Source organism: Hippopotamus amphibius, chromosome 2, assembly GCF_030028045.1.
Source record: "Hippopotamus amphibius kiboko isolate mHipAmp2 chromosome 2, mHipAmp2.hap2, whole genome shotgun sequence".
Taxonomy (NCBI): domain Eukaryota; kingdom Metazoa; phylum Chordata; class Mammalia; order Artiodactyla; family Hippopotamidae; genus Hippopotamus; species Hippopotamus amphibius.
The window spans coordinates 155,010,429-155,034,678 of NC_080187.1; the positions used below are offsets into that span (position 1 = coordinate 155,010,429).

A 24,250-nucleotide genomic window follows, 5' to 3' on the forward strand; every position below is an offset into this window, starting at 1 on the left:
CCTGTAATTGATATCTAGTCTCATGGCATTGTGGTCAGAGAAGATGCTTGATGTGATTTCCATTTTCTTGAATTTACTGAGGCTTGATTTGTGACCCAAGATGTGATCTGTCCTGGAAAATTGTTCTGTGTACACTTGAGAAGAAAGTGTATTCTGTAGTTTTTGGATGGAATGTCCTATAAATATCAATTAAGTTGAGATGTTCTAATATGTCTTTTAAAGCTTGTGTGTCCTTATTGATTTTCTGTTTGGATGATCTGTTCCTTGATGTAAGTGGGGTGTTAAAGTCTCATACAATTATTGTGTTACTCTCAGTGTCCCCTTTTATGGCTGTTAGCATTTGCCTTCTGTATTGAGGTGCTCCTATGTTGAGTGCATAGATATTTACAACTGTGATATGTTCTTCTTGGATGGATCCCTTGATCATTATGTAGTGTCCTTCCTTGTCTCTTGTAATGGTCTTTACTTTAAAGTCTAATTTTTCTGATATGAGTATTGCTACTCCAGCTTTCTTTTGACTTCCATTTGCATGGAATATCTTTTTCCATCCCTTTCCTTTCAGTCTGTATGTGTCCCTTGGTCTGAAGTGGGTTTCTTGTAGGCACCATATAGAAGGATCTTGTTTTTGTATCCATTCAGCCAGTCTGTGTCTTTTGGTTGGAGCATTTAATCCATTTACATTTAAGGTGATTAATGACATGTGTGTTCCAGTTACCATTTTCTGAATTGTTTTGGGTTTGTTTTTGTAGGTCTTTTCCTTTTCTTGTGTTTCCTGCTTCGAAAATTTCCTTTAGCACTTGTTGTAAGGCTGGTTTGGTGGTGCTGAATTCTCTTAACATCTGCTTGTCTGTAAAGCTTTTGATTTCTCCATCAAATCTGAATGGGATTCTTGCTGGGTAGAGTATTCTTGGCTGTAGGTTTTCCTCTTTTGGGACTTTCAGTATATCCTGCCATTCCCTTCTGGCCTGCAGAGTTTCTGCAGAAAGATCAGCTGTTATTCTTATGAGTTTTCCTTTATATGTTATTTGTTGCTTTTCTCTTGCTGCTTTTAATATTTTTTCTTTGTGTTTAATTTTTGTTAGTTTAATATGTGCCTTTGTGTATGTTTTCCTTGAGTTTATTCTGTATGGGACTCTCTGTGCTTCTTGGACTTGGTTAATTATTTCCTTTCCCATGTTGGGGAAGTTTTCCACTATAACCTCTTCAACTATTTTCTCAGACCCTTTCTTTTTTTCTTCTTCTTATGGGATGCCTATGATTCAAATGTTGGTGCACTTAATGTTGTCACCAAGGTCTCTGAGACTGTCTTCTATTCTTTTTATTCTTTTTTCTCTTTCCTGCTCTTTGGCTGTTATTTCCTCTATCTTCCAACTCACTTATGCATTCTTCTGCCTCAGTTATTCTGCTGTTTATACCATCTCAAATATTTTTAATTTTGGTTATTTTGTTTCAGTTACTATTTGTTTGCTCTTTAGTTCTTCTCAGTCCTTATTAACTGTTTCTTGTATTTTCTGTATTTTGTTATTGAGATTTTTTTATCTTTACTATCATTATTCTGAATTATCTTTCATGCAATTTTCCTATTCCCTCTTCCTTTATTTGGTCTTCTGGGTTTTTTTCTTGCTCCTTTGCCTGCAAGGTGTTTCTTTGTTTTCTCATTTTGTCTAATTTATAAAGATTGCTGTCTCCTTTCCCTATGCTTCCTAGTAGTAGTTCCTCTTGTTTCTGCCCTCTACCCCCTGTGATGGGATTTGTCCATTGTGTTGAGCAGGCTTCCTGGTGGGAGGGTCTGGTGCCTGCTTTCTGGTGTGTGGCTCTAGGTCTTTTCTCTCTGATGAGCAGGGTCATGTCAGGTGGTGTGTTTTAGGGTATCTGTGAGCTTAATATGGCTTTATGTAGTCTGTGTGCTAATGCATAGGTTTGTGTTTCTGTCTTATTTGTAGTTTGGTGTGATGTGTCCAGCACTGGCAGTTGCAGACAGTTGGACAAAGCCTAGTCTTAGATTCTGATATGAGGCTCTGTGAGAGTTCTCTGCAGTTAATCTTCCCTTTGTCTGAAGACTCCCTAGTAGTCTAGCATCCTGGATTCAGTGCTCCTTCCCCAGAGCCTCCTACTTGACTTCTGATGGAGTAGTCCAAACTTCAGAGGTTGCTTGTCCCGGCAATAAAGGGGTTTAAAAAGAAGACTGTCCAAGCCCCAGACTAATGGAAGAGTATTGAATCAAAACATACTAAGTCAAGGGAACACACACATGTATAAGGCACACAAATACTGAATCCAGTAGAACATAAGGCACTAGAAAGACCTGACAGAAGAACCCCAGTATGCTATCAGACAATCAAAGAGAAAACCAACTGAAATTCAAAACCAAAACAAAAGAAAAACAAAAACAAATACAACAACAAAAGAAACCACCACACACACAGAAACACAAATCCAGGGAGATTTTGAAAACTAGGATCAAATATAATAAAGAGCAAGAGTACCACCTTATAGACTGAAGACTCTCAGAATGAAATCAGACAATTATACTTAGAACTAAGATAAAGCAAAACCTAATAGTAAAAAACAAAGCAGTGTGTCATCTGGAGAATAAAGCAAGGAAACAGAGCAGACTGATAATATTGCTTATAAGTATATTAAGAGAAATTAAGCTAAAGAAGGATAGAAGACAGGGCAACAGAAGAGCGTATTGTGACTGGAAATATGCAAAGAAAAAGAAAGAAATAGAAATATATAAAAGATGGAAATGAAAAGAAGGTAGGAGAGATACCGTCAGCACTACAAAAAACTTAGCTAGAAATAGAAATATATATAAAGGCTAAAAATAAAAATAGAATAAAAAATATGTTATAAAATGTGTAGATCCCTTAGGACTAAGATCGTAATTAATAAAACAGACAAACAAACAAAAAACCTAGAACTGACCCCAGAATGGACCAGATCAATAGAATTAATAATATTTCTGTTTCCTTCTGGTCTCAGCTGTAAGTGTTCTTTTCCCACCTTGGGGTTTTTGTATTATTCTGCGACCAGCAGAGCTTCCTTTATTGTTCATTTGTAAGCGCTGGTGTGTGGGGAGAGAGAGGGTACAATAGTGGCTCCTTCTCCTGGGAATGAGTGAGCAGTGGCGCTCTGCCTGGGTCATGGTGGCTTGGGTGGCTCAGGCCAAGAGAGCGACTCCAACGGCGGCTCCTTCCCCCTGCTATGACTCCACTGGGGCACCCTGCCTGGGTCACGGTGGCTCAGTCAGCCGTGGTGCCTGTTACAGAGGGATGCCGGTGGCTTGGGTGAAAACAGAATGTCTCCAGAGCTGGGCCACTCTGTGGGCTTTTGGCTCTCGCTGCAGGCACTCTAGGCCAGCCCCATCCGGGGGCCTTTGTTATCCCTAAGTGCATTAGCTAGGCCCACAGGGGTCCTTCCTTTGTCTGTCGCAGGTACCTAGAGATAGGCTACACCTGCGGTTCCTCCCCCCTGCTTGTGAGTCAGCAGTATCAAGCTGCTACTATTGCCACGCCGCTTTCCATGGTAGGCAGTCTCTGCTGCGAATTTCTTCCCTCCTGTCCTCTCAGTCCGTCTCCCCACTGCCAACAATGTTTCTCACCCTGAACCAGTTCTCTGGTTCCCACATTCCAGCTTCCAGACCTTCTGTTCAGCTGTGAATCAACGTCTCAGTCCAGACAGGCTGAGCCATCGTGTGAACCCTCCATGTATTTCTCCCTCTTTCCTGTCTGCCACAGCTCAGCCGCTTCACCCTCTTTGAACAGTCCCAAATACCTCCCTCTGACCCAGGGAAATTCCCTGTTGGAGAGGGGTTTCCCCATCTGATAAGGGATGTTTCCCTGAATTCAGCAGTCTCCCCTCTCTTTCACATCCACCTGCCCTAGGGTGTGGGACCCGTCCCTTTCCTTTTTTCTCCTCTTTCTCCTTTTTTTTTTCCCTCTGTCCTACCCAGTTATGTTGGGATCTTTGCAGTCCTTTCTGGTGTCTGAGGTTGTTTGCTGGTGTTCAGCTGGTTCTCTGTGGGAATTATTGTGTCTTTTCGTGTATTCCTGATCCATCTGTGGAGAGGGATGCATTCTACGTCCTTCTACTTTACCGCCATCTTTCCCATCTCTTGTAGATCTTTATATTTCCTTTCTAGTCTCTATTTTCTTTATTTTTTGCTCTTATATTTACTATTTCCTTTTCTCTGTTAACTTTGGGTTTAGTTATCTCTTTTGTAGTTCCTTAAGGTGTAAGGTTAGGTTGTCATATTTTTTACTTACCTATCCACAGAATCTGAAATCAGTGAATGAATAGGAAGACCAAAATGCATCAGCCATTTGCAGTTCAACCTGTTGTTACTGCATTTGTAATTGTGGATACAAATGACAGAACTTAACTGTCTACTAATCATATAACTAATATGAATTAGTAAAACTCAGGTTGGTATTTTATTGTAAATTCAATCACAATATAATTATAAATTGATATTCATGATTCTTTAAATGCCTCTTGAAGGAATGATTAGTGATTTGAGTATGAATTTATTATTTTCAGTAGAGAATTTTCTGAGAGGTTTTGAAAAATTATTTTGTTCACTAAAATAATGCCACTTCTTTTGAAATTGTCATCATGTGCAAAGAAAATTATGCATTTTCTCAGGTAGTTGGAAATTAAAAGTTATTTCTTTGGGTACATTTTCTCCAGTATTCAAGTCATGATGTATATAACTTTAATATTAAGTGAGAAGCTTTTGATTAATTTTTAGATACACTAAGTCAAGAAAACATTGCCTGATATTTTAACTAAAAGATCTAGTGTTAAGTTTTATATTACTCCCCAGTATTTTGTATGTGATAGAAAAATATCTCAGTATAAGGATTTTCACATATTTCCATCTATAATCAAGCCTTTCTAATGGATGTTTCATATTTCTGAATCACATTGAGAATATTTTTGGCTCAATTTGAGCTCTATACCACTTTTTTAAACTAAATTCAATCAAATAATTCTTTTGGATATGTTAGTATTGATACTACTAAATGCAATTTCAATAGCTAATTATTTCATTTGATTTGAAAAATACATAAATTGAAAATTATCTGAGACATTCTATTCTGGATAATAACCTAAACTCTTCTAACAAGAGTCAAAATTTTCTGCTTTTTTCCCCCCATTACATAATAATTGGACATTATGATAAAGGAGATTGTATAAGCATAAAGTCATATTAAACTTATTAGTACCTTTTAAACATACTATAGAAGGAAAATTCCCTGCAAATATGATGGTTAACAATTCCTTTCAACCTTGTCTGGATATGCCTCTCCTCTCAAAAGGTGTAGGCCATTTCTTCATCTTTTGAATCTTGACTGGGTTTTTGATGTGCTTTTTCCAATAGAAAGTGACATAAGTGACTTGCCTAGATTTCTGAGCTTATCTATGTTTTAAGAAGACTTTCAGGTCACATTTTCATCCTCTTAGAGCCCTGTGCCACTTTGTAAAAATTCTGACCTCTCTGCTGCATAGAGTTCCAGCTGGCTCTCAGCATTTCCCGGTACCCCAGATGAAGCTCCAGGGAGACAAAGTCATCTTAAATGTTCCAGCCCCAGTCCATCTCCCAACTAAATTTAGCCACATAAAAAACCCCAACTGATACCATGTGGAGCAAAATAACTGTATACTTGAGCCTGGTCATGCAGTAAAGGATTAAGTTTACCCAAGAAAGGTTTTGTATTTGCCTAGGCTCCTGCGGGGTAGCCCCTGACTTTTGCAATCTCCTGCCTGATAATAGTACTTGCTCTTCAGAGGGACTTGGATCACGCTAAATAGTCTATGTTTTGTTATTGTGTAGGAAACTGTTGTTTTCTGAATATCCACGACTCATCTTTTGGAACTAGAGATAGAGAAGACAAATAGATTTATTTGCGTCTGAAATCCAAATGTTTTCAGAACATTATAAATCAGTTATAATTCATTCCTAACAATTATCTGCTACTACATAAAGGAAAAATAAGACTGACCTAAAATCAACAGTTACAGCTCTAATCTCTTTAAATATAACATAGCATTTGAGTATTATGGATTGTTGGAAAGATGGATAGCATGGAGAGATGGGTAAATATGTGACTAAAAAGTATGATAAAATGTTAAGGGTAGAATATAAGTCATGGGTATACAAGTGCTCACTATAAAATTCTTTTTATTTTGCTGTATGTTTAAAATTTTTCATAATAAAACATTGAGAGAAAAAGTTGAATACAATATATCTGCCTTTAAAAAAAATGTGATTTACTATGGGGGCCATGCAGGCCATGGGGTACCATGTGCGCTTCTGGAAGGGCTGGAGACTAAGGTGAGCTATGTCTACATAATACTCCCCAATAAAATCTCTAGACATCAAGGTTCAGGAAAGCTTCCCTGGTTGCCAATGCTCCATTTCTATTGTCACACATTTTTCCTGGGAATATTGGACACTGTGGAGAGCACAACTGGAAGCTCTGTGCTTGAAAGTCTCCTAGACCCTGCCTTGTGTGCTTCTTCCCTTGGACGACTTTAATCTGTACCCTTTCATTATAATAATTCATAATTGTGAGAATAACACACTGATTTTGGTAGGTCCTTTTAATGAAATATTGAAACTGAGGGTGGTCTTGCTCCCCTGCCCCCGCAACTGCATTTATTTCAGAAGCAAGATCTTGGAGCCCCCTGAACTTACAGTTGCTGTTGAAAGTGAGGGTGGACTTAGAGACTCCTGAATTTTGCACAAGGCAAACCACAGGTTTATGAGAAATAATAAGGTGTTGTTGCTTTAAGAAATTCAGTTTTGTTGCAACTTGTTAAACTCCAATATATAAAAATGGGCATTACCAAAACAACAAACCAAAATATGATGTTATGAATTTTTAATAATTTAATGTAATTCAAAAGAAAATGGTATCTGCTTACACATGGCAGGTAAACTTCTTTTGGAGACTGAAAAGGAAACTGTGTTTATCAGTAACAAAATATTCAGTAAATGTACTGTCTGCAATAACTTGAAAAGCAAATCAAGTGACTACATAGCCTATAGCTCCAGGAGAAAAGACTGCAAAAAGTTGGTACATTATTGAATATTGCCTGTTGCTCACTGTGTTTAGCAAGATATTATAAGAAAGAGATTAGCCCCGGCAAGAATCACCCAGTTTTTAAGCAGAGATGAAAGTAAGTTTCATCTATAAATGTAAGACCTTTCAGAGTGAGAGAAGCAAATTTCTTCTGGATCTAAACAACAGGAAATATGATGAAAAAGTTTATGAACAATGAAGATCCACTACAAGTGCTCTGAAAATAAGGGGCCTTGGCCTTGAGGCAAAGCACTGACTAAGTATGTTGACTTCCCACACAGGTTATTGTTTCACTTGCCTCAGAATTTTCTATTAAATTAAGAAAAGGATGACAATAAAGCAAGGAAAGTTGAAAGTGAGTCAAGGTGATGGCCCACCAGACAGGAGCACTGGCTGAGAGGCCTGCAATGGCAACCGGGCCTGACCAGGAGATCATGTGTGCCTCAGCCTCCAGGGGCCTGCCCGCCTGGGTCCCTGTTCAGGACTCTTAACCCGAGGAGGTGCTGGGTCTGGGCGAGCTGCCCATGGAGCGGTTCCAGATGGTGCTAATCCATGTGCCCTCACACATGCTGCTTGAGCATTGCTGCCAGGTGTGCCAGTGCTGGTGCCACCTGGTGGACTGCCAGGCCCTGTGGCTGAGCATCCTGGTCAGAGACCATGCCGCCCTGTCACCCATCCTCAGCACCCTCCTGCCCCCCACAGCCGACAGTGACCCCAGGCCCTGCGTCCTGGGAGGCGTCTGTGAGCACAGACCCTTTAGGACGCCACCTCTACCAGAACCCCACGGGCCTAGGCGTCTTCCGGAACTGGACAATGCAGAGCGGTGGAGGTGGCTGGGGAGAGAAGGAAAACTTGGAGGTCAGGCTTTGGGCCACTTCCCAGGCATCTTTCCTGTCTGCCAAAGGTGGTGTTACAAGAAGGAAGTATTGGACCTGGAGAACAAGGGTCTGTGGCAGGAACTCCTGGAGAGTGGGAAGATTGAGATTTGTGTCTCTGCCTGGTGGATAGACCAACAGGGCATGCCCAGTGTGTATGAGCTAACTGTCCAACTTCTAGATGCCAACCATACTGTGTTGCATAACTTCTCTCCTACACCTATTCCCATCCAGCAAGGTAGAAACAGTGTCCCGTTTGAGGTCAACCATGTGTTCCTCAACTTCAAGAAGGGTGTCCACTTTGTGTCTGTTGAACACTGGATTTGGGACTTGGGATTCTGGCCTGAACAATATGGAATCTATCTGCCCAATGCTGGTGTGATTCCACGGGTCTGTCTGTTCTAGTGAAGGACTGTCCTTGTAAAACAGCCTGACAGTACCTTCCAGGAGCTGGGACCATTGGCAGGGACATCTCAGTAATCAAGAGCTTGTAGCTCCACTGCATTCTGGGATCTCCTGGGTCCAGTTGAGGGTCCTACTGGGCCATGTCTTCAGGTTCTGGAAGCTACTAGTAGAATGTTTTTCCACCAGATTTACAGCTTCTGCTGCTCTAAGGCAGCCCCTGTTCTACTGAGTGGAGGTGCAGGAGTGAGCACAGGGAAATGCTGAATCAGGAGAGGGCTCCTCCTCCTCCCCCCATACTAGGCCCCTCTGTCAGCACCAGTGCCCTCTGCCTTTGTCTCCTCCTGGTTCTGCATCAGAGGCTTTATCTGTCCCATGCAGGAAGCCCTCTCATGTCTGAACCAGAAGCTCATTGCTATCTATGGTTGAGTAATTCCAGCCCCTAACTTTCTGTGATTTCAAGACTGGGACCAGGACTCAGGGCTGAAGTTTAAACTAGCTCAAAAAATGTTTGGAGACAGGGTTCTGCCCACCCTCTGAACAATGAAGTGGTCCTCTGAGCCCAACTCTGCTCTGAATTGTATGGTGTATGAGATTATTTTGTTATTTTGAAACTCTTTTCAAATATGGAGAGAATAAATGAGTACTATATCTGCTGATCATAAAAAAAAAAAAAGGTGACCTGATACCCTAAGTCTCAGAAAAAAAAGATGTATTTCTTAATTAACAACACATTAAATGGAAAGCAAAAATAACAGAAACATGATTTTTTTTCTACTTTTAAAACATTTCACTTTGAAGTAATTTAGATTTATAGGAGAATTATAAAGACAGGTCAGATAGTTTCTCTTTATTCTTCAAACAGCTTACCCTAATGTCAACACCTAATATAACCATGGTACATTTATCAAAAAATTTTAATATTGATATAACACTTTGAACTATAGATTTTATTTGAATTTATCGAGTAAGTTTTCTTTATATTTCCTTTTTTTCTGTTCTAAGATCTAATTAGGATAATTTTTCACTTTTTTCTTGTTTTTCATTATTTTTGCACTTGAAAACTACTGGTCAGATATTTTTGAATGTATGTCCTTGTGGAATTATCTGACATTTTCTCATGATTAGATTGGGGTTATGGCTATGAGGAAAAGTATCACACAGGTGAATGCCCTTCTCTCGGTATCATACAAATGGGAGCATAATAGCAACATGAGGTGTCACTGGTGATGTGAACCTTCCATTAGAGTTAAGGTGGCATCTGCCAAGTTTCTCTAAAGTTGCTCCTCTTTTTCATACTCTAATTCATCAGAAGAAAGTGACTTAGGCCACTCAGTCTACTCTCAAGGAAAGAGAACTTAAGGTTCATCTCCTGGAGGGAAGATTATCAAATAATTTATGGGCATGTGTTAGAGCTATCATGGTAATTAATGAATATTTTGGAAGAGGCAATGTGAGGTTATGCAAATATCCTGTTCCTCAAAGTCTCACACATTAATTTTGCCATTCATCAGTGGATCTTGCCTAAGAGAAATAATTGCTCTCATGTCCTAATACCAATTTTCCATTTCCTTCATTCTTCCTTGCTGATATGATTTGGACCTTCTTAAGAAGGAAGATTTGTTCCTTCTTCCCTTCTTATTTTACATATCCAATCATTTATTTATCCTAGTGTGGATTCACATGCATATATTATTCTTTGAGTTATTGTACAATACTATAGCTGTTTATTTGCTCACATTGTGCCCGTTTGTCCACTGGGAGCTCTTTCACTTAGCTCCTGTGTCTTTCTCACATGCCCATCCTTTTGTTGCTGTTGTTTTTAGCATCAGAAGATGCTTCAGACTTCTCATATATATTCTGTTCTCTCTCTAGAATCAGTCATTTCTCGAGGAGGCCTAATTCCTTTTACTGGAGAATAGTATTTAAAATCTAAGATGTGGGCATTTAGTATGGTTATTGCTGCTGGTTGTCACCACTTTTGACCCTTTCAGTGAAGTGAATGTTGTTAGAGAGTATATGTAATTTTTATATATATATATAAATATATATATATATGGTTTCAGTCTGTCATTTATCAGCTATCTCTTAAAATGAGTTCATTGACATTTCCAACTCTAATTCAGTTACATAGGGTTCATTCTAGCCTTACCCTTTGCTTATTGTAACTGGTTTTTTGTTTGTTTGATTGTTTTCTTTGCTGCACCGTGTGGCATGCGGGATTTTAGTTCCATGACCAGGGATCGAACCCGCACGCCCTGAATTGGAAGTGTGGGGTCTTAACCACTGGACCGCCAGGGAAGTCCCTGTAATTGTTTTTTGACATGAGAAACCTGACTCCCAATATCTATATATCTATATAATTTTTAAATTATTTGTTCACCCTAGTATATATGTAGATTCAGAATTGCTAATTTATATTACCGTGAGCAACAAGTTTAACTAGAGTACAGTTTTTATGTACAGTTCTATTTTGACTTTATAGTTAGAGTACCCATTAGAAATACAGGTCTCCAAAATTACTTATACAGTTCCTTTTTCTGTGTACCCTTTTCAGTGAGGTTATATCATACATTTGTAATATAGTTAGATTCATTTCTGATGGTCTGTATTCCATCCCTACATCCCCCAACATCTGGTTGGTTCATTTTTAAACTGCATACAGTAAAAATTCTCTCTTTTTGATGTATACTTCCATGGTTTTTGACAGATTCAGAGTTACATATGCACCAACACAATGCTGTACAGAACAATTCCACCACCCAAACAATAGACTTGTGCTGTCCCTTTCTCATCAACCACTCTGCTCTCCCTCAACTCCTGGCAATCATTAATCCATTTTCTTTTCCTGTAGTTTTGCATTTTCCAGAATATATAAATGAAATTATGCAATATGTAGACTTCTGAATCTGACTTCTTTTACTTAGCAACATACATGTCATCCATGTTTTTAAAGGCTCTATAGCTGATATTTTAAAATTGTTGAGCAATATTTCACTTTATGTATATGTCAGAGTTTGTTTATCCATTCACCTGTCGAAATGCAACTTATTTCCAGTTTTTGGTGATTGTAATAAAAGCTGTTATAAACATTCACAGGCAGCTTTATGTGAACTTAAGTTTGTAGTGCACTTGGGGAAATACCTAGAAGAAGGATTGTGAGTCATGTGATAAGTGCATTTTTACTAAAGTTTATAAGAAGTTACCAACTTTTCAAAAGTGGCTGTGCCATTCTACATTCCCAACAGCAGTGTGTGAGTGTCCCAGTTACTCTACATCCCAGGTTAAAATTATCATTGTCTGCCTATTTGATTACAGCCCTTTGGTGAGTGTGAACTGGTATCTCATGGTATTATTTGCATTTCCCTAATGACTAATGATACTGAGTGTATTTCATGTGCTTATTTGCCATCCATTTATATTCTGTGGTGAAAGGTCTGCTCAAATATTTTGCCCATTTTTCAAATATTTTTAAGCTTATTTTGAACTAATTCCAGATAACAGGAATACATAGAGTTCATACATAATACATAGAGTTCTCATGTACCCTTCATTGAATGTTACCAGGGTTACATCTGTTATAAGCATAGTACAATATCAAAACCAAAGAATTAACATTGGGAAAATGTGAGTGTATAATTCGATGTGATTTTATGATGTGTAGATATTTGTGAAATCCACTACTGCAATTAAGACACAGAACAAATCTATCACCACAAAGACCTCTCCCAGGCTACTTATTTATAGTTTCCCCCAAATACTCTGCTCCTCACTATTTCTAGCCCCTTCTACACACTCATCTAGTCTCCATCTTTATAATTTTGTCATTTTAAGACTTTTTTATAGGTGGCATTACACAATATGTGATCTTTAGGACTGGCATTTTCACTTACCATATGGACTTAAGATACATCCAATTTGTTGCATGTATCAATAACCCATTCCTTTTAATTGTTTAATTTTAATTGTTGAGCAGTCTTCTATGATATAGATATATGTTTGTTTAACCATTCACTTACTGGAAGGCATTTGGGTTGTTTCCAGTTGCTGACTATTTGAAACAAAGCTGCTATAAATATCTGAGTGAATTTGAAACTGGGGTAGTCATTAGTCAAATCCATTTCATCTGCCTTCATTAATCAAGGTCGTTTTAAGACTTGCATGTCCTCCAAACAGCATATAGCTTAAAACAGTAAGATATTTGCCTCAGTTGTTTCTCAGCAACTTGGAGTCAGCTGTGTTTAGTTAGAGTTGAACTGGTTAAGACTGGGTAGGACTAGGGACCCTCCTATTTGTCATGCGCGAGTGTCCGCTCAGTGACCTTTTGACATAGGAAGACCCCAAACTCCATCCTCAGATCATGCTAATCACCTCCATTTTTAAATGTGTAAAGGCCTGCAGCCTAATTACACCTGCCTAGAACGAAGGTTACAGCACTTTTTTCCAATCACTTTTCCCCACCCTCCCCCAAGCTCCCGACACCTCAGAATGCCCTGCTTCTTTACCTCATAAACCTCCCGAGGTCCATGCCCTCAAGGTGGAAGTCAAACACTTGTTCTTTCTTCTCCCTTGGTTGCATTGGGAATAAATCCTCTGCTGCACACCTCAGCTTCTCAGCAGTTTGGCTTGCTGCATGTCAGGTAGAAGGAACATGGTTTGTTAACTTTTTCTTTGTTTTTTGTGCATGTGTCCGTGTGTGTGTGTGTTAATATAACTTTTTAATTTCTCTGGAGTAAATACTGTGAAGTACAATTGCTGGGTTATATGGTAAGTAAATGTTTAGTTTTGTAAAAAGACTGTTGTAGTGTTTTCCGTGTGGCTGTATCACTGTAGATCCCCACCTGAAATGTATGAGTAATCCAGTTCTCTCCATCCTTGTCAGCATATGGTATTATCAGTATTGTTCATTTTAGACATCCTGACAGAGAGAAGTGGTGTCTCATTGTGGTTTTAATTTGCATTTTTCTAAAGGCTAATGATGTTGGACATGTTTTCATGCTTGTTGGCCATCCATGGGTTCTCTTAGGTGAAATATGTTTTCATGTCTTTTGCTTATTTTCCAGTTGGAATTTTGTGATTGTTATTGTTCTGTTGCTTGTTTTGTTTTACTGATGAACCCTGAGAGTTCTTTATGCCTTCTAGATACAAGGCTTTTGTAGGATGTAGTTTGCAAATATGTTCTCTGTCTGCAGCCAGTCTTTTTATGTTCTTGACTGTCATTTGCAGAGAAAGTTTTTAATTTTAATGATGTCCAGTTTTTATAAAGCCTTCCTTTTGTGGGTTGTACTCTTGGTTTGAGTCTAAAAATTATTTGCCAACCCTGAATTTCTGAATTTCTCTATTTTTTTCTAAAAGCTTAGATTTTTCTGAGTTTTTTTCCGCTAGAAGTTCTCCAAAAATGATTCATTCCAATTGATTTTTTTAAAAGTTTGAAATTTAGTTCAAGGTATTTTTTTTCCCTATGAATGTCCAGTTTTTCCACATTGTTTGTTTAATGGGCTATTCTGCCTCCACTGAATTGCTTTTGTATTCATCAATTGGGTATATTGGTGTGGATCTATTTGTGAGTTTCCATTCTATTACATTAATCTGTGTGTCTGTTCTCTACCAGTACCACACTGTCTTGATTACTATGGGTATAAGGTAGATGCTAATATCAATAGAGTGATTCCTTCTACTTTATTCTTCTTTACAAAATTGTTTTAGCTATTCTAAGTCTATTGTCATTCCATGCAAATTGTATTATGTCTGTCTATATAATGCAAAAAGAAAAAAAAACACTTTCTGGAATTTTGGTAAGAATTGTGTAAAACTGCACATAGATTTGGGAAGAACTGATATTTAGAATGTCGAATCTTCCACTCCACGGACACAGTATACCTTCACTTATTTAGATAGTTTTTGAATATTTATCCATAATTTTTAAAGGTACTCAGTTTAAAAGTCCAGTACAAGTTTTGTTAGATTAATGCAAAAGTGTTTCATTCTTATGAATTATTGGAAATAGTACTATTATTTTTAAATTTGGTTTCTACATGTTATTATATAGAAATGTGATTGATTTTCCTGTTGTTGATCTTGTATCCTGTGAACTTTCTGAACAAAAAAATCTATTCTCAGAGACTTTTGGAGATTCATTGAGATTTTCTGTGTAGACTATAATGTCATCTGCAAATAAAAAAAAAGGTTTATGTTTTTCTTTTTAATCTGCAGGCCTTTAATTTTTTGTCTTGCCTTATTGTGCTAAAACATCTGCTATATGTTCTTGTGTTCTTGTTCTAATGGCTGGAACATCACTGTTGATTAGTGTGGTGACAATGGATATGCTTTCTTTGTTCTCAAAATTAGAAGGCAGGCATTCAGTTTTACATCATTAAGTATGATGTTAGTTGCAGGGTTTTTTGATTTTTTTGGTTTTTTTGTTTTTAATAGGTGATCTTATCGAGTTGATAAAAATTATCCTCTATAATGTGCTGATAGTTTTTATCATAAATTGATGTTGGATTTTGTCAGACACTCTTTCTGCATTAACTGATGTAATCACATGATTTTTCTGCCTTAACCTGTTGATGTGGTAGATTATTTTGGTTGGTTTTCAAATATTAAATCAACCTTGTATGCTTAGAATGAATTCTGTTTAGTCATGGTATGTAATTTTCGTACAATTCTAGATTATTCAATTTGCTAATATTGTCTTGAAGACATTTACATATAATTTTATGATAGGGAGCCTTCTTTAATTGTTATGCTTTGTTCCAATTTTGTTACCAAGGTAATGCTAGCCTCAAACATTGATGTGAGAAATGTTTCATCCTCTTCTATATTCAGAAAGAGATTTGCTAAATTAGTATTCATTCTTCTTTAGATGTTTGGAAGATTTTTCCAGTGAAGTTATCTGAGATTTGTTTTTTAAAAAAATTAATTAAAAATTTATTTAATATGGTTATAGTACTATTTCATTTATTTCATTTTGATTTAATTTTGCTAGTTTGTGGTTTTGAAGGAGTTGATTCATTTCTTCTAAATAATTGGATTTATGAATAATAGGTGTTCATACTATTACCTTATTGTCCTTTTAATAGCTACAGTGTCTGTAGTTCTGTTCAAATTATGCTCTATCATTTCTAACATTCATGATTTATTTAATCTTTTTATTTTTCAGTCTTGCTAGGGTTTATCAATTTAATGATTTCTCTTTCACTTTTGAAACATTTTTGCAAGGTAAGAATTCTGTTTGAACATTTTTCTTTCAGCAGCTTTCAGATGTCACTTTATTTATGGGTGAGTTATTTATTTAAACCATTTATTTATGGTTTATGACGGACATCTGGTATAATTCTCACCCTTTTTCTTTTAGAGGTAGTGTGCTCTTTTTTTATCTGCCTTCAAGATTTTGCTTCGCTTTTCATATGAATCTTGCTTGGTGCTCTCTGAGCTTCACAGGTCTGTTTTAGTGTCTGTTACTATTTTGGAAAATTTTCATACATTATTTCTTCAAGTATTTTCAACTTCTATTTTCTCATTCTAGGCTTCTAATTACATATGTTAGACCATTTGGTATTGTCCCACAGCTCTTGTCTGGTCTATTCTGTTTTTTATTCAATATTTGTTTCTCTTTCCATTTTAGTCAGGTAGTTCTGATTACACAAGCTGTCTTCAAGCTTATTGATTCTTTCCTTGGCTGTGTCTAATCTACTGATGAATCTGTTAAAGATAGTCAATTTCTGTCAGTATAGTTTTATTTCTAGCATTTCCACTTGCTTCTTTCCTATACGTTCTATTATCTTTGAGTGAATTATTTATCTAGTATTTATGTTTTATACCTTTTCAGTTATAGCCTTTATCATATTTATCATAATTATTTTAAATTTACTGTTTGATAGTTCCAATATCTGCGTCATACCTGATTCTGATCCCATCGTTTGCTTAGTCTCTTTAGACTGTGTTCCTTTTTGTATTTTGGTGTGCCACATTACTTTTTGTTAAACTCTAGGTATGCTATATAGCACAATAATATTGATATAAACATATTTTCTGTTTGGAGATGTGTACACCTTTTTCTGGCTAGGCTTTTAGAGTGTAGGTTTGTGTTATTCTAATCTGGCATTAAGCCCAGTTGAAAATCTCTACACATGGTAAGCCTTTTTAAAAAATTATTTATTTTTGTTGTTCTCCAAAAAGAATCTTTCTCTTGCAGCTCTTTTGGCTGTTCCTATTGTTATTTTCATTTGATGCTTGTTTGGCTGGTGGTAAGGGCTGGGAAAGAGGGTATTCTCTGATTATTGTGACAAAGATTCAGTCTCAAGTAGATACAATGAATCCTTTTCTTGGGGGTGTGACTTTCACAAGGGATCTTGTCTGTATGAGTCTACTATAGTAACTATTATAAGCACCACAAAATTAGTAGCTTAAAACACCACAAACTAAAATTGTCATCTTATCATCCTGAAGGTCAAAAATCTATAATTAAGTCATTGTCAGGGCTGTGTCCCTTCTGGAGGATTCAGGAAAGAATCTGTTTTCTTGACTTTTCCAGTTTCTAGGGGAATTCTTTGGCTGAAGGCTGCTTCTTTCATCTTCAGTGTCCATTACCCTAACCTTCGGTTTTGTCGTCACATCTTACTCTAACTTTTGCAGTTGAAAAATTCAATGAAAAATGCATAGCAATAGCAATTGTATTTGTATGGCAGATTTACTAGAGGAATTGTTCACAAAATTTGATTTTGGCAATAAGTGGTTGCTAGTTCTGTATTTGTTTCCTATTGCTACTGTAACAAATTATCATGGTTTTACAGTTTTGAGGATCATACTTACAAAATGTGTCTTGTAGGCTAAAAATTGAGGTGTCAGCAGGGCAGTGTTACTTTGGAAGGCTACAGGGGAGAATCTTTGCCTTTTCTAGATACTTACTAGAGGCCTCCTGCATTCCTTAGCTTGTGGACTCTTCCTCCATCTTTAAAACACAGTATTTTATCCTTTAGTATGTCATTACACCTGACTCTCATCCTCCTGCTTTCCTCTTTAATGGACGGTATTATTACATCTGGCCCACTAGAGAGTCCAAGGTAATCTCATCATTGGAAGATTCTTCATCCCATTGTCAGAGTCCCTTATATCATGTAAGGTAACAGTATATCACAGTTCTGGGACTAGGATGTCAACAGTTTTGGGGGGTCATTATTCAGCCTACTGTGTTGCTCTTCCTCTAGATACAGTGCTGGAACTATTACATATTCCTTCTCTTCCAGAGGATAATCTGCTTTTTCCCATTCCCTTCTCATAGCTCCAATGGATTTCTAACAGTGAATTCAGACTATAATTCCATTGCCCTTGACTATGTATATAAAGACTTTGTTATTTAGGGGAAATAGATGACATAAGTTTGGGTGAAGTTTTGACTGTTGCTATGGGTCTTTGCCCCAAGCTGCAGTAGGTAATCACACCCTCAGGAAACCATTTCCATTTGCTTTTCCCTCTGGATATTTAATATGGTATAGGGGGTGCTGTTTGGGATGGAATATCATCGATAGCTGCTATTCTCTTCCCTCAGTCAGTATCTTGAGGAATATTTCTCAAAATTCTCCTCAACCTTCACTGTGAACGCCTCCTAGTGTTCCTGGATAGAAAAACCTAGAAGATGGTACACATCCCCCTATGTCCATGCACCATAGGGGTTTCCCACTTTCAATTTAATCCTCAGCAATTTATTAAAAGTGTCTGAGTCTTCTAATGGGGTTTTATAGTGTCCTACAATGTCTCTTCCACAGGGTAAGCAAGTGATTCAGTTCTATTATTTGCCTGTCTCCCTTCAATTTTCAGCTGTTTGCCCCATGACTGCAGTTCTCCAATCAGTTAAAAAAAAAAGTCCTTAATTTGCAATTTTTCTAGTTTTTTAAAGTTTGTTTCAAGAGTGGGAGTAATGCCCTTTCAGGTACGTACCACTCTAAGTTCAATCCAGAATAACCTATTCTGACTTAAATTTTTTTCAAAAAAAAAAAAAAAAAGGAAGAAATACAACAACAAAAAAATTTCTAAGGCAACACTTGAGGCCCTCAAACTTGCCCCAGCAAAAGGTGACCTGTGAAATCTGCTCATCTCTATAGCCCCCAGACATAATCCCTAAAGACCATTTCTGTCAATGAAAGTTCATGGGGTGGGGGTGAAGGGGAAGCTGGGACTAAGCGAGAGAATAGTATTGACATATATACACTACCAAATATAAAACAGATAGCTAGTAGGAAACTGCTGCATAAAACAGGGAGATCAACTAGATGATGGGCAATGACTTAGAGGGATGGGATAGGGAGGGTGGGAAGGAGCCGCGGGAGGGAGGGGATATGGGGATATATGTATAAATACAGCTGATTCACTTTGGTGTATAGCAAAAACTGGCACAACAAGGTAAAGCAATTGTATTCTAATTAAGAGCATTAAAATGAAAAAAATAAAAAAGTTCATGGACAAGAAAATTCCATCCAGAAATAGATTCATTTTAAAAACAGGAGTATCTTCCACTATAATACAAGGGCTCCTCATAATTGTTTAACATTACTTCATCATTGCTGTGGATTTCTCACTTTTTACTTGATGGAATTTTTCTTGCACCTTTTCTGTCACTGTTCCTCATGGTCACTTGCATGGAGGTTATATGGGTCACCCACTGTGGGGTGAACTGCCAGAGGAGGCATTGCCTATTACTAAAGAATTTGAAAGCCTTGGCTACATATTTGTTACAAACATTGCTGTCTAGTGGAGCTGAACTCTAATATCTTGTGGCTCTGGGTAGCCTCTGAAATCTCTGTGGAGAACTCTAGGCAACAGTTTTCTGCTGAGACATCTAGGTCATACTCTGAGTATGCAGAGCTTAGGAGTTTGGACAGGAGCCGAGGGAGGTTCCATGCATATTTCTAAAACCCCATTTCTGTGTCCCTGATCTGTTACCTACTCCCTCAGATACCCTTGTCAACACCAATTTTTGATCTCTGCATTTTCTCCACCAAGGCCCATCATTCTCTGCTTGGACTCTACTTCCCTGATCTAAGGTTTTGACAGTGCCCTGCAGGAGTGAGCTGAGTTGAATATGGAGCTCACCTGCTGAGCTTATCCTTCTCTCATAGATGATAGAATGCTTTTAATTTATGTAGAATATCTTAAAAGAGACTTTGTATATAATTTTTTTAGCTTTTACTGTATTAAGCTACTCTATCATGATTGGAAAAATACATAAAACATTTTTAAAAGAAATAATATATTTGAATAATGCATAATTAACAGATCATTCAATAAATGAGATAATTGTGGGGATTTATGGACACACTATGACAGATCTTCATCACCTCTAAATTCTAGTTAAAGTATATCATTAAATGTAAAAAAAGAGAACCAGAAATGACCAGTGGTAAATATTTTCCTTATCTTGTCTGGGGAGTGTCTTCCTAAGCATGTAAACAACAAAAGAAATGAAAAAATAAATTTCACTAGACCTAAGCAAATAAGCATTTAAAACTGCTGTACATCAAATTTTATATATATGCAATGACAAAGTGTGGGCAAAGGTATAGCATGAATAATTTAAAATATTTTAAAATTCCAGAAAATGAATAAAACATGTAATATTTTCCTTGATAATCTTGGCAGACAAGTCAAATATTGGGAAGTAAAATGGTGCAAAAATGATTAACAATGCTCAGTGAAGAAATATGATACCTAAGAAGTATTATCAAACACTTAGAAATAATTAAAAGAACTGTTTAATATTCAACATTTATTATGGTGAGTTGAAAGCGGCACTCTAATGAAATGCTAGTGTGAGCATGAAATGACTTTCCTGGAAATAAAAATTTAGCATTATTTTTTATGTCAACAAAATTCCAAATTCTAAATATCTAAAATAACTATGCATAAGCTAAGCAGTAATTACATGTAAATAATTACAATGTCCAAATATAGATAATACTTATATAACTTATGCTTCATTTACATGAGAAAATATCATGCAGACAGTCTTATAAACAATTTCCATGCCATGCTGTAATGATAGAAATGATAGCATGATTCAAGAATTTGTGTGGAAAATGAATCCCACAACATAAGTGAATTTATAATGTCTGTTTGTACATCTAAGATGGAAGGCACAAGAAGAAAGGAAATAAAATTCTAACAAAATGTATCATTAGACAGTAGAAATACAGGGTTTGTTTTCCTTACTGTATTTTTCTCGATATTTTTAAAGTTTCTCAAGAAACATGTTATGAAATTTGAAAAATAATTTTGACCATAAGGTCCAGGTTGGGTGGTATTTACTATAAATGAACATTTTCAACTTTTCAATTAATGACAAAAAGTAAATATGTGAAATGAAATAGAAATAAACTAGGACAGAGAAGAAAATTTGTCAAACTTCTTTACAACATCTTATTTACAGTATATATGTATATAGAGAAAGCACTAGAGCAAGAAAGACAGTATATATAGTATACATACAATATATAGGTAAAAAACTATGTACAGAATATACAGTGTATATATATATATATATGTAGCATGTATAAAGTTGAGATAAAAATGTGCATTCAGAGCACAAAAGCTGGAGGTGAGGGATAATGGACAGCATGAAAAATGAAAAAAGGATGGAGCATACAAATTGAGTTTTTTGTTCAACTAAAATACATTAACATCAAACCCATCTATAGAGAATGACTTTAGCACATGGTATACTTTATGACAAAATAACATTCTCAGATGCTTGTACCAAATGGATAACATCAAGCTTGGAAAAGTGACCCAACATAATTTAAGCCTTAACACTTGTTCCAGAATTGCCACTGGGTCCATCAACCACCTGTCCAGTGATTTCAGCAACTGGTTGTGTCATAATAGAGATGCAGCTGTTTCTTTTCTTACTCCCTTAAGCATTAAAACCATGTGAAAACCAAGCAGCAAAATTTCAGATTTATAATAGCTCAGTCATAAAGTTTAGATATAAACTCTCAGTATGTCTATGATCATTTATTGAGCACCCACAATGTCTATAGCAGTATACTAAGTGCCATCAGAAAAATAATGAATTGATTTCCTATATTTCAAAACAGAAAATATGCACCTAAAAGTTTGAGATCATTTTTGTGAGATCAGGGAGAATATGTTTTGGCTAAACTATAGCTATTAGAATATTTTTATCATAACTCAAAGCTGCCCTTAGCATGAGGAAAACAAGTACATTCAGAGGTTAAAACACATTTCAAATCTTTAAAAAATACATATTCATTGATGAATTTTTACTGTGACAGAAATGATGAATTTTGATGACTTTAATTCTATGAAGGTAAACTGGATACATTTGCTCTTTGCTTCTGCCACCAAAAGGAGTGAATGTATGCATAGCAAAGCCTAAGAAGGGATATGTGCCCAGCCACATCCTGGCAGCTTTGGGAAGATAGGATCTGCCCAAACTCAAAAAGCATTGGAATTGGGAGTGAAGAGGTATAAAAATTAATATTCTAGTAGCCTACAATGCACTGTTCTTGAACTAAAGTACAAGGTCATCATTAACTTTTGTAAAAACCCTTGAGTTAAGGAAATTACACTAGCCTTATGCTTTGTAATTTGCTGTTTTTAACTTAATAAAAGTAGCTTCTTAAAGTCAAAACAAAGTTTGAGATGAGTCATATATTAGTAATGTTTGAGTAAAGTTTGAGATTGGAGCATATATTAGTAATTAAAAGTACAAATACATGAATTTGAGCTTTGTAGCTTTGTATTTCAACACCAAAAATTCATGAATGGAAGGAGAAACCATTTTAAATAGCTTTCATTATTCTGGTGTTTGAACTCTTCAAAAAAAAATAAATTTCATAAAGTAATGGAGACTGCTGTTGGCTTTCCAGAAGTCAGATCTCAGCCCAACAAAACTGATTTCTTTGATACGTGGATTGACAACCAGCATTTGAAGAAGCATTGAGGAAGACATGGTTTAAGTGCTAATTAATTGATTCTATAGCCCATTTTAGAAAATGCAAACTACTAAAACAACTAATCTTCTCCACATTTTAAAATCCTTTATTTGTTTACATTTTTGTCCCTCTTCTTTTAAACAACGTAACTTTTAATAAATCTACCAGTGACAGGCACGAAGCACCACTGCTGAAACTAAAGTAGTTGTGGCTTTGGAGTAATGGCAGTTCCCTGCAGCAAACAGAGCTTTCAAATAATAAAAAGAAAGACAAAAACATTGCCTTGAAATTTAAAATGGATCTGAGTTTGGGTTGAGAATTATCCCTTGGAGAACCTTGTCTTATGTCTGGGGGCTTCCCCAGTCTGGTTTACCAGGTAATTACCTCATCTGGAGAAGCTTGATGTATCCAGTGGCCCTAAAGTGTTCTCTTGCCTACTATGCCTACATTTTGAGAAAGTCACTCAATTTTTTTCACTTGTTTTTTGTTTGTTTCCTAGACAATGATATATGTGGTTTGTGAACCAATAATACGACATTACTTGGTAGCTTGTTAAAAATACAAAACATCAGGCTCACCCCAGACCTACTAAATCAAAATCTTCATTTTCTTAAGGTTCCCAGATAAGTCATATGCATGGTAATGTTTGAAAAACACTGGACTACATAATTCCACGTTCTCTATTGGCTCAATATTTTACCTCCTTCAAATGAGAGCAGTGACTACTTTTAATGGTAGCATAAAGTGGTCCTTATCATAAATTTCCCTTTTGTTTCTCAAATAGCAAAGTAGGTATTAGGTTTGTGAACATAGGATATTAACATTTTGGTAGAGTATGAAAATTTGCAGCACTCTGATATTAAAAAGAAAGGCATTGTTCTTGGTTTTGAGAAATTGATGGTATTATATATATTTAGCTTCTTAATTTAGCAATTTATAATTTCTTCTCTTTCCTTAGGGCAGACATGTTTTGAATAAGTAGGATTCATTTAAAAGAATGGATATTTTGGTGAAGATTCTGAGCATGTCTAATCTTTTTTTCAATTTACATATTAAAAAAATGTTTTTGAGTAAAATATAAATAGCTTAAGAAATTGGAAAATAATCTCTAACCTAGTCCATATATTTTTTTCTCTCCTTCATGATGAGTCAAGTTCTTTCCTTCTGCTCAGTCATCATTTTTCTGAATTCCATTGCCTCAGGTTAGTTTTGGAAGATATTATGTTGAAGATAATAAACATGAAAGGATATCTGAGAATAGCCTTTTAGATATAAGTAATATTCCAATTATATGTTTGAAATAAATATTATAACTTCATTTTTGGAGTTTCTTTTCAAGTCTTCTCCACATGTTATTGTTATTCACACAGCAGGTATCTCTCTTGCTGATTTTCAGTTATTTATCTTATGTAGGAAGTAGGTCAGAAAACACCATGGATTTTTTCCTTCTGCCAACCAGCATATTTAAAGTACTCATTTGGGGATCCATGATCAAAAATATAGTTGGGAATATCAACACTGAGTATTGGTCTTAATGCATGTATGATTTCCTTCAAAATTTAATAGTTCCACAGTGATGGTTAAACTAGCAAACCAGCATTGTGGATTTGCATATAATAAAACAAATTGGTGGTAGCAGTAGGTTTGGCCATACCAAACTCTTTGCTTGTTCTCAAGTTTTCCAGACTCCAAAATATTTTCCATCAAGTTAGAATGTAAGCAGATTGAAAACGGCATGTAACCAAAGAGCAAATTGCAAAAGAACCAGGATATGACAGTTTCTGGATCTTCCCACACCTGTGGACACAAGATTTTCACTTAAAAAAAAAGTACTTAAATCAATTAATTTAGAACTTATTCAAGTAATTAAAATATAGAAAATGTATTTACTACAATAAAAGTTACTTTCATAAATTATTTTCTTATTTTC

The 24,250-nt window shown here is 36.3% G+C and overlaps 1 protein-coding gene across 1 annotated transcript; it reads left to right on the forward strand.

Annotated features, from left to right (window-relative positions):
* Positions 1-7,615: 7,615 nt before the first annotated feature.
* Positions 7,616-8,371, forward strand: LOC130844558 (F-box only protein 27-like). The gene has a single exon (XM_057720742.1). It carries the CDS (start codon positions 7,616-7,618, stop codon positions 8,369-8,371), a length of 756 nt encoding a protein of 251 aa, XP_057576725.1.
* The last annotated feature ends 15,879 nt before the right edge of the window (positions 8,372-24,250 follow it).